Source organism: Xenopus laevis, chromosome 9_10L, assembly GCF_017654675.1.
Source record: "Xenopus laevis strain J_2021 chromosome 9_10L, Xenopus_laevis_v10.1, whole genome shotgun sequence".
Lineage (NCBI taxonomy): Eukaryota > Metazoa > Chordata > Amphibia > Anura > Pipidae > Xenopus > Xenopus laevis.
The window spans coordinates 25,221,766-25,236,003 of record NC_054387.1 but is presented as its reverse complement, the minus strand read 5'-3'; the positions used below and the strand labels follow the sequence as shown (position 1 = coordinate 25,236,003).

The window sequence follows — 14,238 nt, the reverse complement described above, 5'->3', positions numbered from 1 at the left end:
TATGTGTTGTGTAGGACCATGGTCCTAGAGCAACGTTGTTTCGTTTCACTGTGTACTGTACAAACGTATATGGATGAAATGACAATAAACTCACTCTTGACTTGACCAGGAGTTAAATACCCTTATAGGGCATAACAAGTGGTGAATGGCAAGCTCCCTTATTTTCGCCCTGAATGAGAAGGGTGGGAGCCTGCATGTGGGAATATAGAAAAGGGATCAGGCATTGATCTACACCCTCATTACTTATCTATTACATTAATTATATGTGGCTTTACTAATTAAACTACATCGCCGTTCCACCTTTTGTTGGTTTTAATTAATTGTGGTTTTTATGGACATGGTCCAGCACTACCTATGAATTGGTATAGTACTGAGTCTATTGTACTTGGCAACTAGAAATGCTCACAGAGGGGATGCAAGTGCAACAATGTATCCAACTCTGTAGCAGTTCATTTGTAAATAATATTTGAAGTATCCACTTTAACCTGCAGGTGACTCAGACATTCAATTGCACTAGGCTCAGATATCTGTGACGAAAAGCCATTGTTTACTTTAGACTACTATGAAACACAACGGAATGTTGATTGCAAACAGAAGCTTTATTATACTGTTTAAATATTTTTATGCAGCATATAATTTAATTATTTTTCTTAACCTTGCAATAAGTATGGATTAGAATTTACTGTTGGTAATCAGAGTTTTCATGCTATGTGCTTGTTTCAAACCACATTAAATTGAAATTAGAGCTTAGTCGGAAATACTGACCAATTCTGATAATTATGCCATCCACTACATATGCCTTCTTGCACATTGTCATATGCTAAGTATTAGCATTCATCAATTGTCCTTACATTTGGATATTGGGCCCAATGTAAATCAACTAAAATGCAAGAAATGCGGTTTACAAGTTTATGTTGCGCATTATAGGCAGGGAACTGAATGTTGAATTCTGTACTGATTAACAAGTTCTTCACTATCACAAGCCTTTCTGTTCAGTATTTGTCTTTTTATTGTTTCTAACAGCTTGGTCTGATTATTTCAGGACATAGACAAGTTTGGTAACGAAATAACCCAGCTAGCACGGCCTCTCCCTGTAGAATACCTTATCATTGATGTAAGTATGTACAGCTTCTAACAGCTTGTCACAGCTTGTTTTTATAATATGCAGTAGTTTTTTCACTTCAAAGATATGCATTTTGTGTTTTGTGTCCAGTCACTGGACTTCATAGCAAATCGTTATACTGTGAGTTTGTGCCAGCATGGTTTTATGCGTAATAGATCTTGCCAGACTAACTTAATTTCTTTTTGTGAGAAGGTAAGTAGGGACCTGGGATGGCAGTGGATGCGAGTTACTTAGACTTTGCTAAAGCATTTGATACAGTGCCAAACAGAAGGTTACTGGTTAAATTAAGGAATGTTGGAACATAGTATTTGTACTTGGATAGAGAACTGGCTAAAAGATAGACTACAAAGAGTGGTGGTAAATGGAACATTTTTTAATTGGACCAGTGTTGTTAGTGGAGTACCTCAGGGCTCTGTACTAGGTTCCTTGCTTTTCAACTTGTTTATTAATGACTTGGAGATGGGCATTGAAAGTACTGTTTCTATTTTTGCAGATGATACTAAATTGTGCAGAGCTATAGGTTCCATGCAGGATGCTGCCTGATTTGGGCTGGGAAACTGGGCAGCAAACTGGAAAATGGTTCAATGTTGAAAAATGCAAGGTTATGCACTTTGGCAAAGATAATATAAATGCAAGGTTTACACTAAATGGCAGTGCATTGGAAGTTTCCTTAAATGAGAAGGATTTTGGAGTTTTTGTAGATACCAAGTTGTCTAATTCTGGGCAGAATCATTCTATGGCTACTAAAGCAAATAAAGTTCTGTCTTGCATAAAAAAGGGCATTAACTCAAGGGATGAAAACATAATAATGCCTCTTTATAGGTCCCTGGTAAGGCCTCATCTGGAGTGCAGTTTTGGACTCCAGTCCTTAAGAGGGATATAATGAGCTGGAGAGAGTGCAGAGACATGCAACTAAACTGGTTAGAGGGATTATGAGGGTAGACTGTCAAGGTTGGGGTTGTTTTCTATGGAAAAAATGCAGTTGCGAAAGGACATTATTACACTTAAAAGTACATTAGAGGACATTATAGACAAATAGCAGGGGACCTTTTTACCCATAAAGAGGAACACTGCACCAGAGGCTACCCCTTCAGAATAGAAGAAAAGCACTTTCATTTAAAGCAACGTAGGCAGTTCTTCACAGTGAGGACAGTAAGGTTGTGGAATGCACTGCCAGGGGATGTTGTGATGGCTGATTCTGTTAATGTTTTTAAGAGTGGCTTGAAAGATTTCTTGGACAGACATAGTATCAAAGGCTATTGTGATACTAAACTCTATAGCTGGTATAGATATGGGTATTTTTTATGTGAAGGTATGGAAGGATGTGTGTATGAATGCTGTGTTTTTATTTGGAGGGGTTGAACTTGATGGACTTTGTCTTTTTTCAACCCAATTTAACTATGTAATATAATAATGTCTAAGCAATTTTTTGTCCAACACCATAACAGCAAGGGCCAACTTTGCCTAATTACTCTTGACTGGTGTTGATGATAGTGTTCACCTTGATGCTAAAGCCCAGTATTTGCTATAAAGTGCATGATTTGTGTTATGGGAGATCCCCTGGCCTGTGCTGATGGGGGCTGAATCAAATGGTGCAGTGGATGGGAAGTTGTACTTTTCTGCATTGTTGCTGCTGTATGAACTTTTTTGGCATTGTGTGGGATGGTACAATTATACTGATACACTTCTATTGCACAAAGTATTTGTTTAATATTTTCAGTATTTTTGTTTTTTAAGATCACAACCACCTTTCCCAAGGATCCCGTCTACACCTTTTCCACTTCCTGTAATTTGTTCCCGATTGAAAACCGGGATGTCCTGGGTGAGACACAGGTAAGAGATATTGCCCCCATTTTTATTCATGTCCCATAAAAATGTTGTTTCATTTTACATTCATCCGTTAAAGACAAAATCTATGAAGAACATTTCTGACCAGTGTATTGCCATGTTTTACTCAACATCTGCTAAGCCTGTACTGTCTTCTTGCCAACAGGACTTTCACAGTTTAGCCACATATCTTTCCCAGAATCTGCCCTCAGTTTTCCTTGACATCATCTCTGACTTCCATTTGCTCCAATTCTTGGTTACCAATGATGTTATGCCTTTACAGGTTAGTAACAGAACTTTTAGAGCAAAGGGAATAAGCCATATGTATAAAGAAGTGTGTTTGATAAGACTACATATAGTTTGCCTAGAGTTTATCTTAGGAGATAAAAATTGTTGTCTGGATACAGAGCAGAGTTACTCCAGATGTGAATCCAAGTGTATTGCGGTCCTTCCAATTTCCCCACAGTCAGTTGTGTGCAAAACCACCATTAAAGGTACTTGTTTCAAAATGCTCTGCTTGCACTTCTGTATAGCAGCATTCCGCGCCATTAGTCCTTCGTGCCTTCTGTACCGGTTTGAGCACTGCTGCGCCTATTGATGCAGTGGGACTCTGACCAGGCAGTAGCTCCAATATTTTCCAATTTTAGTGCCCAGTGTGAATAGATTCAGCACACTTGCCCTAAAGAATCGGCACATACATCACTGTCACAGTGAAAACAGGAAATTACACCAAAAGGACTGCACATTTGCGTCCTATTTACAACACAATGTGTGCACAGTTGCTGTAATTTGTTATGCTGTGATCACAATTAAATTCTGGGTGAAATTACACTGCATTGTGGGGGGGAAAAACATGGGTATTAGTTGTGCATTGGAGAGTAATAGTTGTAGTAACCATATATTGCCTTCCTCCAGATGCAGCCTTTCTTTGTGCAAAGTGTATCGTATACTAATTCTTAGCTCTGTTGTGTTAAGCCAAATTTTTTTTTATTATTATTATTATAACAATATTTTTATTGATTTTCCAAAGGAAGCGCAATGAGAGTTGACGTAACAGTTACACAACGAGAAGCTAAATTTTACAAAACTTTTAGCATTTAGATTTTTTTGAAAACTTTTTAGCAGAGTGATCTTAATATTTTTCAAACTGGAGGCTGTCCTGCAAATCTGGTGATGATTAAACTCCCTAATCCTAATTATAGTGCTGCTATCAGACTCCCCTATTGCAATGAGTCGAGGCCAAAAAAAACATTACAACCCATTGCTACTGTATGCTTGCTATGGAGGCAATCTAAAACCATATATACAGATGTATGACTTGTTATCCTTGAATGCTTGGCAGCTGAAGTTTTCTTTATAATATTTCTTTCTGTTAAATGAAAACATCAGTAGAATTGTTTAGCAATTGTGGATTAGCAATTGTGGATCTGTGTGAGTATAGTTAATATGATTTTATAAATAGGTCACTATGGCAAATAGCTTTTTTTTTTTTTTTTAAATAGCTTTAAGGTTCAGAACATTCTATATATGGGGAAATACTACGCAACAGCACAAGATTTATAGGATCCTACAAAATCTGATCCCCCTATAACTAGAATGTAAAGTCAGATGATGTAGTTTGTTCATGTATCTACATCCGACATTCAATGTATTTCAGTGGGAAAAAAAAGTTGGTATGACACCATCAGATTTTATCTCATCGGATGAAGACGCAGCATGCTGCTTTCCCATCCGACAGTCATGTTGTGTTGAATGGAACATTTCCATGTAATTTAAATGTCAGTACTATTATATTTTGATCCCTGTTACTACATCTGACTTGTAGGATGCATTTTGTCAATCCAACACCATCCTACAAAATCTCCTGTGGAGTTTAGCCCTATGTAACATAGTAACAAAGTAAGTAAGGTTGAAAAAAGACACACGTCCATCAAGTTCAACCTTTTTTTTTTTTTTTTTTTTTTTAAATCTGCCTAACTGCCAGTTGATCCAGAGGAAGGCAAAAAAAAAAAAATCTGAAGCCTCACCAATTTGGAAAAATTCCTTCCTGACTCCAAAATGGCAATCTGACTAGTCCCTGGATCAGCTTGTACTATGAGCTATCTCCCATAACCCTATATTCCCTCACTTGCTAAAAAGCTATCCAACCTCTTCTTAAAGCTATCTAATGTATCGGCCTGTACAACTGATTCAGGGAGAGAATTCCACATCTTCACAGCTCTCACTGTAAAAACCCCTTCCGAAATATTTAGGTGGAACCTCTTTTCTTCTAATTGGATTGGGTGACCTTGTGTCAGCTGGAAAGACCTACTGGTAAATAAAGCATTAGAGAGATTATTATATGATCCCCTTATATATTTATACATAGTTATCATATCACCCCTTAAGCGCCTCTTCTCCAGCATGAACATCCCCAATTTGGCCAGTCTTTCCTCATAGCTAAGATTTTCCATACCTTTCACCAGCTTAGTTGACCCCCTCCTCCTGTTTTAATACAGCTCAAGACCGTATTTGCCCTTGATGCTGCTGACTGGCATTGCTTGCTACAGCCAAGGTTATCATCTACAAGGACTCCAAGGTCCTTTTCCATAATGAATTTGCCTAGTGCAGTCCCATTAAAGGTATAAGTGGCTTGGATATTTTTACATCCCAGTTGCATGACTTTACATTTATCAACATTGAATCTCATTTGCCACTTAGCTGCCCAGATTGCCAGTTTGTCAAGATCGTGTTGCAAGGATGCCACATCCTGAATGGAATTAATTGGGCTGGATAGTTTTGTGTCATCTGCAAACACTGATACATTACTTACAACACCCTTCCCTAAGTCATTAATGAACAAGTTAAATAAAAGTGGACCTAATACCGAGCCCTGGGGGGACCCCACTAAGAACCTTACTCCAAGTAGAGAATATACCATTAACAACCACCCTCTGTACCCGATCCTGTAGCCAGTTTCCTATCCATGTGCAAATGACTTCATTAAGCCCAACAGACCTTGGTTTAGAAAGCAGTCGTTTGTGGGGCACAGTATCAAACACTTTGGCAAAATCCAAATAGATCACATCTACTGCACCCCCCACTGTCCAGCATCTTACTTACCTAATCATAAAAAGAAATCAAATTTATCTGACATGACCTATCCTTCATAAAGCCATGCTGATTGCTGCTCATAATGCCACTAGGACAACATTTTGAATGTGATCTCTTAACAAGCCTTCAAATAATTTGCCCACTACAGATCTTAAGCTTACTGGCCTATAATTGCCAGGCTGAGATCGTAATGCAGAAAATCAGAAATAGGGGCTGGTCTAAAACTAAACTAAGCTCTCTTAGAACCCGGGGGTGTATGCCATCAGGCCCTGGAGCCTTGTTTACATTAATTTTTATTAAAGCTTCATGAATCATATCCTGAGTCAGCCACTGACTAGATTGAGCTGAGTCATTAGTGCAGCTAAAAAGTGAGCCTGGGAACTCAGACTCCTCTATTGTATACACTGAAGAAAATAACTGATTTAACACATTTGCCTTTTCTGTATCTGTTACAACCATACCATATCTTTTTTTTTTTGGTTCAAGTGAGATTTATTGAGAAAAAAAGATAGTTGTACAGACAATATCACAGCTCAGTGCACATAAAAAGGAACATGACCCAATACGCAGATTGGGTTTAGACATCCTGCAAGCACAGAATTTTGACCAAATAGATAAATACATGACAGTCATAAGCATTGTACCTCAACTTACTGAAAAAATAAGTTTTCGCTAGTAAATGGATCTTCTGAACACTGTAAACTCACATCTTTATTGACAGCAATGACATAAACAAATGGCAGTTCCCTGAAACAAACTGTATCCTATAATTTGACCTTAAGGCTGTTCATATCTGAAAAAGTTTTGCGCTATCTTGTAGCGTAGGATTAGTGGACTGTAACTTAATCATGCGTTAGGTAATTACTACCGACTCCCTAGGCTTATTCAAACATGCTCCAGAATCCATAGCTGCCAAATAGCGGTGTTAGCCGTAGTAGAACCCTTTCTCCTGGCAATCAGATCCTCCATTTTTTGTAAGTCCTGAACTGACTTCAACCACATCTGATAGGAAGGAGGGTCTGGGGCTTTCCAGTGCTGGGCTATGATTTTACATGCTAAGAAGAGTAATTTGTGTACCATAGTGTGGGCTGGGTTCGTTAGAGGAGTTGGGGGGTCCATACCTAGTAAATACCACTTGGGATCCAACGGTATTTCAAACCCTAGCATCCCTGTGATACGGCTCTGTAACGCTACCCAAAAGGGTACAATTTCCGAGCAAGCCCAGAAAGTGTGTAAAATTGTGCCCTCAGCCTCACCACATCTCAGGCAAGCTGGCGAGATCTCTGGATTAATTATATGTAGTACTGTTCTGGAGTAATAGGCCCTATGCACAAAGTACAGTTGTAATATCCTATACTTATAAATAGGAGAAATCCGAAGAGGTGTATGGAGTACCTGTTCCCATTGCTCATCAGTAAATGGTGAGAGATCTGCCTCCCAACGGTCTCTCACTTTTAGGGAGGTTTTCTGCAGATTAATGGTTTGTAGGGCTTTATAGAAACTAGAAATGTTGTGGCTAGGTTGGATACCATATCTTTTTACTATTAATATATTTAAAAAACTTTTTAGGGTTAGTTTTCACCTCCATCGCAATTAACTCTTCATTTCCTTTCTTTGCCTTCCGAATTGCTGATTTACAACTTTTATTACAGTGTTTATATTCATTCAATGCAGCTTCTGTCCCAGATTTGTATTTTTTAAATGCCTTTCTCTTCTTTCCTATTAACTTCTTTACTTCTGTATTGAGCCACATAGGATGATTCTTAGATCGTCTACATTTACTCCTTAAAGGAATAAATTTAGAACAACAATGATTTAATATCATTTTAAATGACAACCATTTCTGTTCTGTGTTTTTAGCTGAAAACTTACTACTCTGTATGGCAGCCCTCAAGGCACTAAAATTAGCTTTTGCAAAATTCATGGTTTTTGTTGCCCCAGTATATATTTGTTTTTTGCACCAGACATTAAATGATATAACATAATGGTCACTATTATGTTCAATGACTTGCACATTTGCTATAAGTTCTGGGTCATTTGAGATCACTAAATCCAGAATAGCATTTTTTCTGGTAGGCTCCTCAACAACCTGTGCCATAAAATTGTCATGCAATAAGTTTATAAATGTGTTCCCATTAACTGATCTGGCAGTACTGTTGCTTCAGTCAATATCTGGTTAATTAAAATCCCCCATTATCATTACTTTACCCAAACTAGCAGCCTTTTCTATTTGCATGAGGAGCTTCGCCTCCTCCTCCTCACTTACATTAGGGGGTCTATAGCATACGCCTACAATTAATTTGCTAGACTCTTTACAATTGGTGAAGAACTCCACCCACAAGACTTCTGCCCCCTCATTTTCTAACATAACCTCCTCCTTTATATAAGCTTTTAAATCCTGACTAACAAACAGACATACACCTCCTCCTTTTCTATTGCCTCTGTCCCTCCGAAACAAAGTATAGCCACTGATATTTACTGCTCAATCATGCGACTCATTCAGCCATGTTTCGGCCACACCAATCACATCATATTTTCCCACCAGCACCTCCAGCTCTCCCATTTTACCAGTCGGACTCCTTGCATTTGCAAACATACATTTAATACTGGTACCATATTTAACATATGACATGTGGTCCTCCCTATCCTTAACAGTATCCCCAGCCAAATCTCCTCCCCCATTTTCCCTTTCTTTGCCCACTATTTCACTTACTGAACCATCCCCCCCACACCTAGTTTAAAATCTACTCCAACCCTCTAGTCATCTTCTCTCCCAAAACAGCTGCACCATCATAATTGAGGTGTAGCCCATCCCTAGCAAAGAGCCTGTAGCCGACTGAGAAATCAGCCCAGTTCTCCAAAAACCCAAAACCCTCCTCCCTACACCAATCTCTCAGCCATGCATTAATCTCTCAATGCTCCCGCTGTCTCCTTAGTGTTGCTCGTGGCTCAGGTAATATCTCTGAGAAAATTACTTTGGAAGTCCTCGCCGTCAACTTTACACCTCGTTTTTTAAAATCGCTCTTGAGGACTTCACCATCTCCTCTAACTTTGTCATTGGTACCAAGACCGCTGGGTCTTCCCCAGCCCCTCACAATAATCTGTCCACTCGTTCCACCACATGCCTAACCCTAGCACCAGGCAAGCAGCAGACTGTTGGGCATGTAGGGGCCTTACGACAGATTACCCTATCCACCTTTCTAATAATTGAATCCCCTATAACTATAACCTGCCTTTCCTTCCTTGCACTACCCCCACCACCCGTATTAGAGACACTGCCTCCCAGGTGCTCTAAGAGTCAGTCTGCTACATACACCCTTACCCTTCTGTCCCCTACTTCCCCTCCTGACTGTCACAAACCTTCCTCCCCCATTAGCCTCCACTGCCCCTTCTCCTCCCCCCACTCCACTAGCCCCTGCCAGTGGTTGCTCTGTGAGCCTCCTTTCCTCCCCCTCATTTGCCGCTGCTCTCAGTGTTGCAAGTTTATCCCTTAGAGTCTGAAGTTCAGATTCCAAGATGAAAACAAACCGACATCTCTCACATGTAAATGCTGCATGGATCTGCTGCTCCAACACCACATACATGTGACAAGACACACACTGAGTGATACCAGCAAACCCACTTGCACTCATATTTACACTGGGTACTTAGTCTCCTAAATGCAATTCCTCACAAACACCTTTCGGTTTTAAACACCTTAAGTTTTTTAACACTGCTTAACACTTAATTCACATGCGACACTTAGTCACATGCAACACTCGCTTAGCATCTGCCACACTCGCTTTGAATTCACAAAGTTAAGGTTTCAACCAGAGCACACACAAAGCCTGATCAGAATTTACCTGATTAACTCCTCCCCCTTAATTAGACGAAAGAGGGGAAAAAATGCTGTTTGCTACCAGAAGTTAAATAACAACAACTTAACTTTTTTTTTAAAAAAAATGTTCCCCTTAGAAACTCTAAAGCTAAACACAAAAAGAAAGTTAATGCACTTAATGTATCTACGAGTTTACCCCAAACAGAGAAAAGAAAAAGCTGTTTGTCTCAGTCAGATACACTCAGGGCACACAGCAGTCAGTTATTTGCACTTACTCCCTTCTTCCACCAAGCACTCCCAGCATGCACAGCAATCACCAACACCTTAAAGGGGATCTATCGCGAAATTAAAAATTGGTAAAAAGAATCATTGCATGAAGTTATTAAAATGTCTAAATATAATGTATTTAAAAAAATGTACAGTTTTTAAAATATCACAGTCATTAAAGTGAATCCATACCAGTGCCGGGCCGCGCCGCAAAGGCGCCCAAGGCAAGCCGGCGGATGCGGCGCCGGCTTAGCGCTCCTGCGCATGCCCAAGGTGGCGCACTTGTGCGCATGTGCAAGAAAGACTGTTTTTACTTATGTTTTCCCTCCTGCGCATGCGCGAATCGTCGTGAACATGCGCAAAGAGAAGTAAAAAGAGTCGGGAACAGAGGGGACTGGACTGGGGGTAGGCAACAGAGGAGGTACGTGCCTGGCGCCCCCCCAGCTTTGCGCCCTAGGCATGTGCCTACTCTGCCTACCCCTTGGCCTGGCCCTGATCCATGCACAGCTGCTTCTCTCCTACCTGCCTCTGGCTAGCTCTGAGGTCCGGTCGGGTTTCTCTGTATAACAGTTCTGTCCTGTCTCTCATTGGCTGTCAGTGCTGTCACTCATAAACTGTGTGAAGCCAGCATCGTTGCTAAATGGCTTCAAAGGCTCCATTTTTCATGCCCTGCTGGAGTGATCCTCTACTGAGTCAGACCCTCCCCACCCCCCTGCAGCCAGCCTCCATACTTTTGTAACTTTTAAAATATGGTTTCAGACAAAGCTGCTGTACTTCTGCACCTCCCCCTCCCATCCGGAAAAGTGAAAAGCTAGTTAGCCTGTAACAAGCTCCTTCTCTCCCCCTGACTCAGCCCTCCCCCCTGCAGCCAGTCAGCATCGTAGTTTTTACAAGTACGTCTCCTGTTCGTGAAGACTTTCACTCCTTCTCAAACTCCTCCCTCCCTCCCAGAAACGAGAAGAAATAAAGGTGGACTTGGTAACAGTGTGTGAATCCCAGCCGCACATTAGTTTGTATGAGACACTGGGGGTCATTTATCAACACTGGGCAAATTTGCCCATGGGCAGTAACCCATGGCAACCAATCAGATTGCTGCATTCATTATTCTACTTGCAGCTGGTTTCAAAAAGCTAATCACTGATTGGTTGCTATAGGTAACTACCCATGGGCAAATTTGCCCAGTGTTGATAAATGAGCCCCACTGAGACGCATAAGTATTGAAGGTGCTGCTGCTCCAGTTTGAATTTCCACTTTAGAAGGAGTGAAAGTCTTCACGAACAGGAGACGTATTTGTAAAAACTACGATGCTGACTGGCTGAGGGGGGGGGCTGAGTCAGGGGAGAGAAGGAGCTTGTTACAGGCTACCTAGCTTTCCACTTTTCCTGATGGGAGGGGGAGGTGCATAAGTACAGCAGCTTTGTGTAAAACCATGTTTTAAAAGTTACAAAAGTACGGAGGCAGACAGGAGGGGGCTGGCTGCAGGGGGACTGACTCCAGGGAGAAGGTGGCTGCAGGGGGGACTGGTTGCAGGGGGGCTGGCTGCAGGGGGACTGACTCAAGGGACAAGCTGGCTGCAGGGGGGCTGGCTGCAGCTTGCTCCATCCCTGCTCATTCCCCACCTTTAGGCAATGAGCAAAGTGGGGGATCCAGTGGCCCCTGGGGCGCAATCGCCATGGGGCCCTAAGGTAGCAGTAGGAACGTGAATTCTACGTGTCCTGCTGCTGCCTGCACTTCCTATACCCACAGCACCGCCCACTCACTGGATCTTCACCGAAGACGTCTGCCTCCTCTTTGTGGGACCCCCTCCTACAACCCCAGATGGATTGTCATGCATTTTCCAAGTTACTGTTACACTTACACACACACACTTATTACACTGATACACATTTACATTCACACTAACACATACATTTTTGGGGATCGGGGGGTCACACTCACAGAACTCACACTTGCACCCGCACACATGCGCACATAACGTAATTTTGAGAATTGTACACACACATACGCACATACACTATTTTTTGGGTTTTTTTTTCTTATTGCATCATTTGTTTTTTTGCCTGAAATTTTTTTTATAGCCATTGCGAATAGCGTACCATACTGCGCAATACCTTTTATATGTTATTTTTTGTGATTATATTGCAAATTTGATGCTTTTGGTGAATTTTTAGCCATTATATTGCATGTTTAGCTATTTTATTGCATTTTCAGCATTGCATAGGTGTTGTTCGCTTGTTTCTGTCTGTAAAACATATTTGGCCATGCTAAAATAGTCAAACAGTGATTATGACTGCTGATTAAACTAGGCTAAAAAAAAAGCATTGATTTTTATGGTTTTATTGGAGTTCTGTCTTTTGCTTCCACACTTCTTCCTGTTACAGTTAGAGCTGTATTATTTCTGGTCAGCTGATCTCTGAGGCAACACACAGACCATCACTAAATGGTGGTTCAAGGCAAGAGATGTAAAAGGACAATATTTACTTAAATATAAATACCAGTTTGGTAAGATTCTTTAATATGCAACTTCATTTGATATAAACTGTTGCTCAAGTGTTAATTTTTTGGGTATAGTTTTCCTTTAAAAGTTATCTCAGAGCACACACGATGTAAATTTGCACATCTCCCCATGCACAATCTGTGTGATTTGTGCGCTTTATGACCTGTCTGCTCAGAGGGGTCAACCTAGGACTTAATATTTTACATTTCATTTGCACTGCTTTTACAAAGTCTAATGGAAAGGGACCCTTGGTAGTGGGGACCTCTCACTGGTAACACCTTAGCTATGAATGTGGTCTCTCTCTGTCAGCACTTATGTCAATAGTTTTACTTTTATGTTCATATTGTCACACAATTGTATTGTTATGTGGTTCATAATGTTCCCAAGGGGTTGATAACTCACAACTACAGTTTTACTGCTGGACAAACCAGTTCTATGCCATGATATAATTTAAAGAAATAAAAAAAAAAATGTTTCCCTAATTCTCGCCAACTCCCTGCTTTCTTGGCCAATTCTTACAGCAGAGGGTGGACCATATTTTTTTTGAAAACTCCAACAATATGCAAATTCGGTTCGGTATTCGGCCGAATCTTTCACTGAGCAGTAATATTTGGGCACATGATTAATGAAATGATCATATGCAAATTAGGGGTAGGAAGGGGTATAAAATTTTGCTTCCTTGTTTTGTGCCAAAAAATCACGCAATTTCCCTTCCCGCCCCTAATTTGCATATACAAATTCGGATTTGGTTCAGCCGGGCAGAAGGATTCGGCCGAAATCTAAATCCTACTGAAAAAGGCCGAATCCTTAACCGAATCCTGGATTATTATTATTTACCAATCTCTCTGTCTGTACTTGACTGAGAGAATGTGCAGAACTGACAGGCTTACTTTTCTCACAAGGAGCTTCCACAGTAACAGTTGGTGTGAGGATGCTATTCAGCATGGAAGAGGGAGGGACTTTGCTAGTTGCTAAGTGACGTCATAGCTAGTGAGAAGCCACTCCCATTCAGCAGTAGCTTGAACTGTCTCTCAGTGAAAGCACCCTCATTGCATGTAGTAATATGTCATTTTACTAAAAAAGTAAGCATTTCTGCTAAAGAAATATATTTGAAGATATTATTATTTCCACCTCAACTATCCATTCAGAGAATTTAAATTTCGCGATAGATCCCCTTTAAGGCAGGGGTAGGGAACCTGCGGCTCCAGAGCCTCATGCGGCTCTTCATCCTGCTTGCTGCAGGCTCAGTCTTGTGGCTTTGTCTGTCAGGTCGTATTTACAGCCCTCGCACCTGCTGGTGGCTTCTTGAGTGTGCGACCGCGGTAAGCATACTCAAGAAGCCGCCAGCAGGTGCGAGGGCTGTATAGACGTCCCAGGAGTGGCAAGACTGAGCCACAGCAAGATGATTCATCATGGTCCTTACCGCGGTCACACACTCAAGACAAGAGAGAGACGATCAGCATGGAGCTTCAGAAACAGAAGTCACATTAAACAGATGAGAACACTAGCATTGAATAGGGCTATTCAGTGTTTAATTTATTTCAAAGTAGCCCTGCATATACACAATGTACTTCTGTTTGTTGTATTCTGTTGTTGTAACAGTTAAAATTAAAA

At 40.9% G+C, this 14,238-nt stretch overlaps 1 protein-coding gene across 2 annotated transcripts in view; it reads left to right on the top strand.

Moving 5' to 3' along the window:
- The window catches only part of nploc4.L (NPL4 homolog, ubiquitin recognition factor L homeolog), a 91,413-nt gene that overhangs the window by 56,810 nt on the left and 20,365 nt on the right, over positions 1-14,238 (top strand). For both annotated transcript variants that reach the window (NM_001094645.1, XM_018234516.2), the window contains 3 exon segments: positions 1,043-1,114; positions 2,861-2,956; positions 3,117-3,233. In NM_001094645.1, coding sequence (NP_001088114.1) covers positions 1,043-1,114; positions 2,861-2,956; positions 3,117-3,233 — 285 coding nt within the window.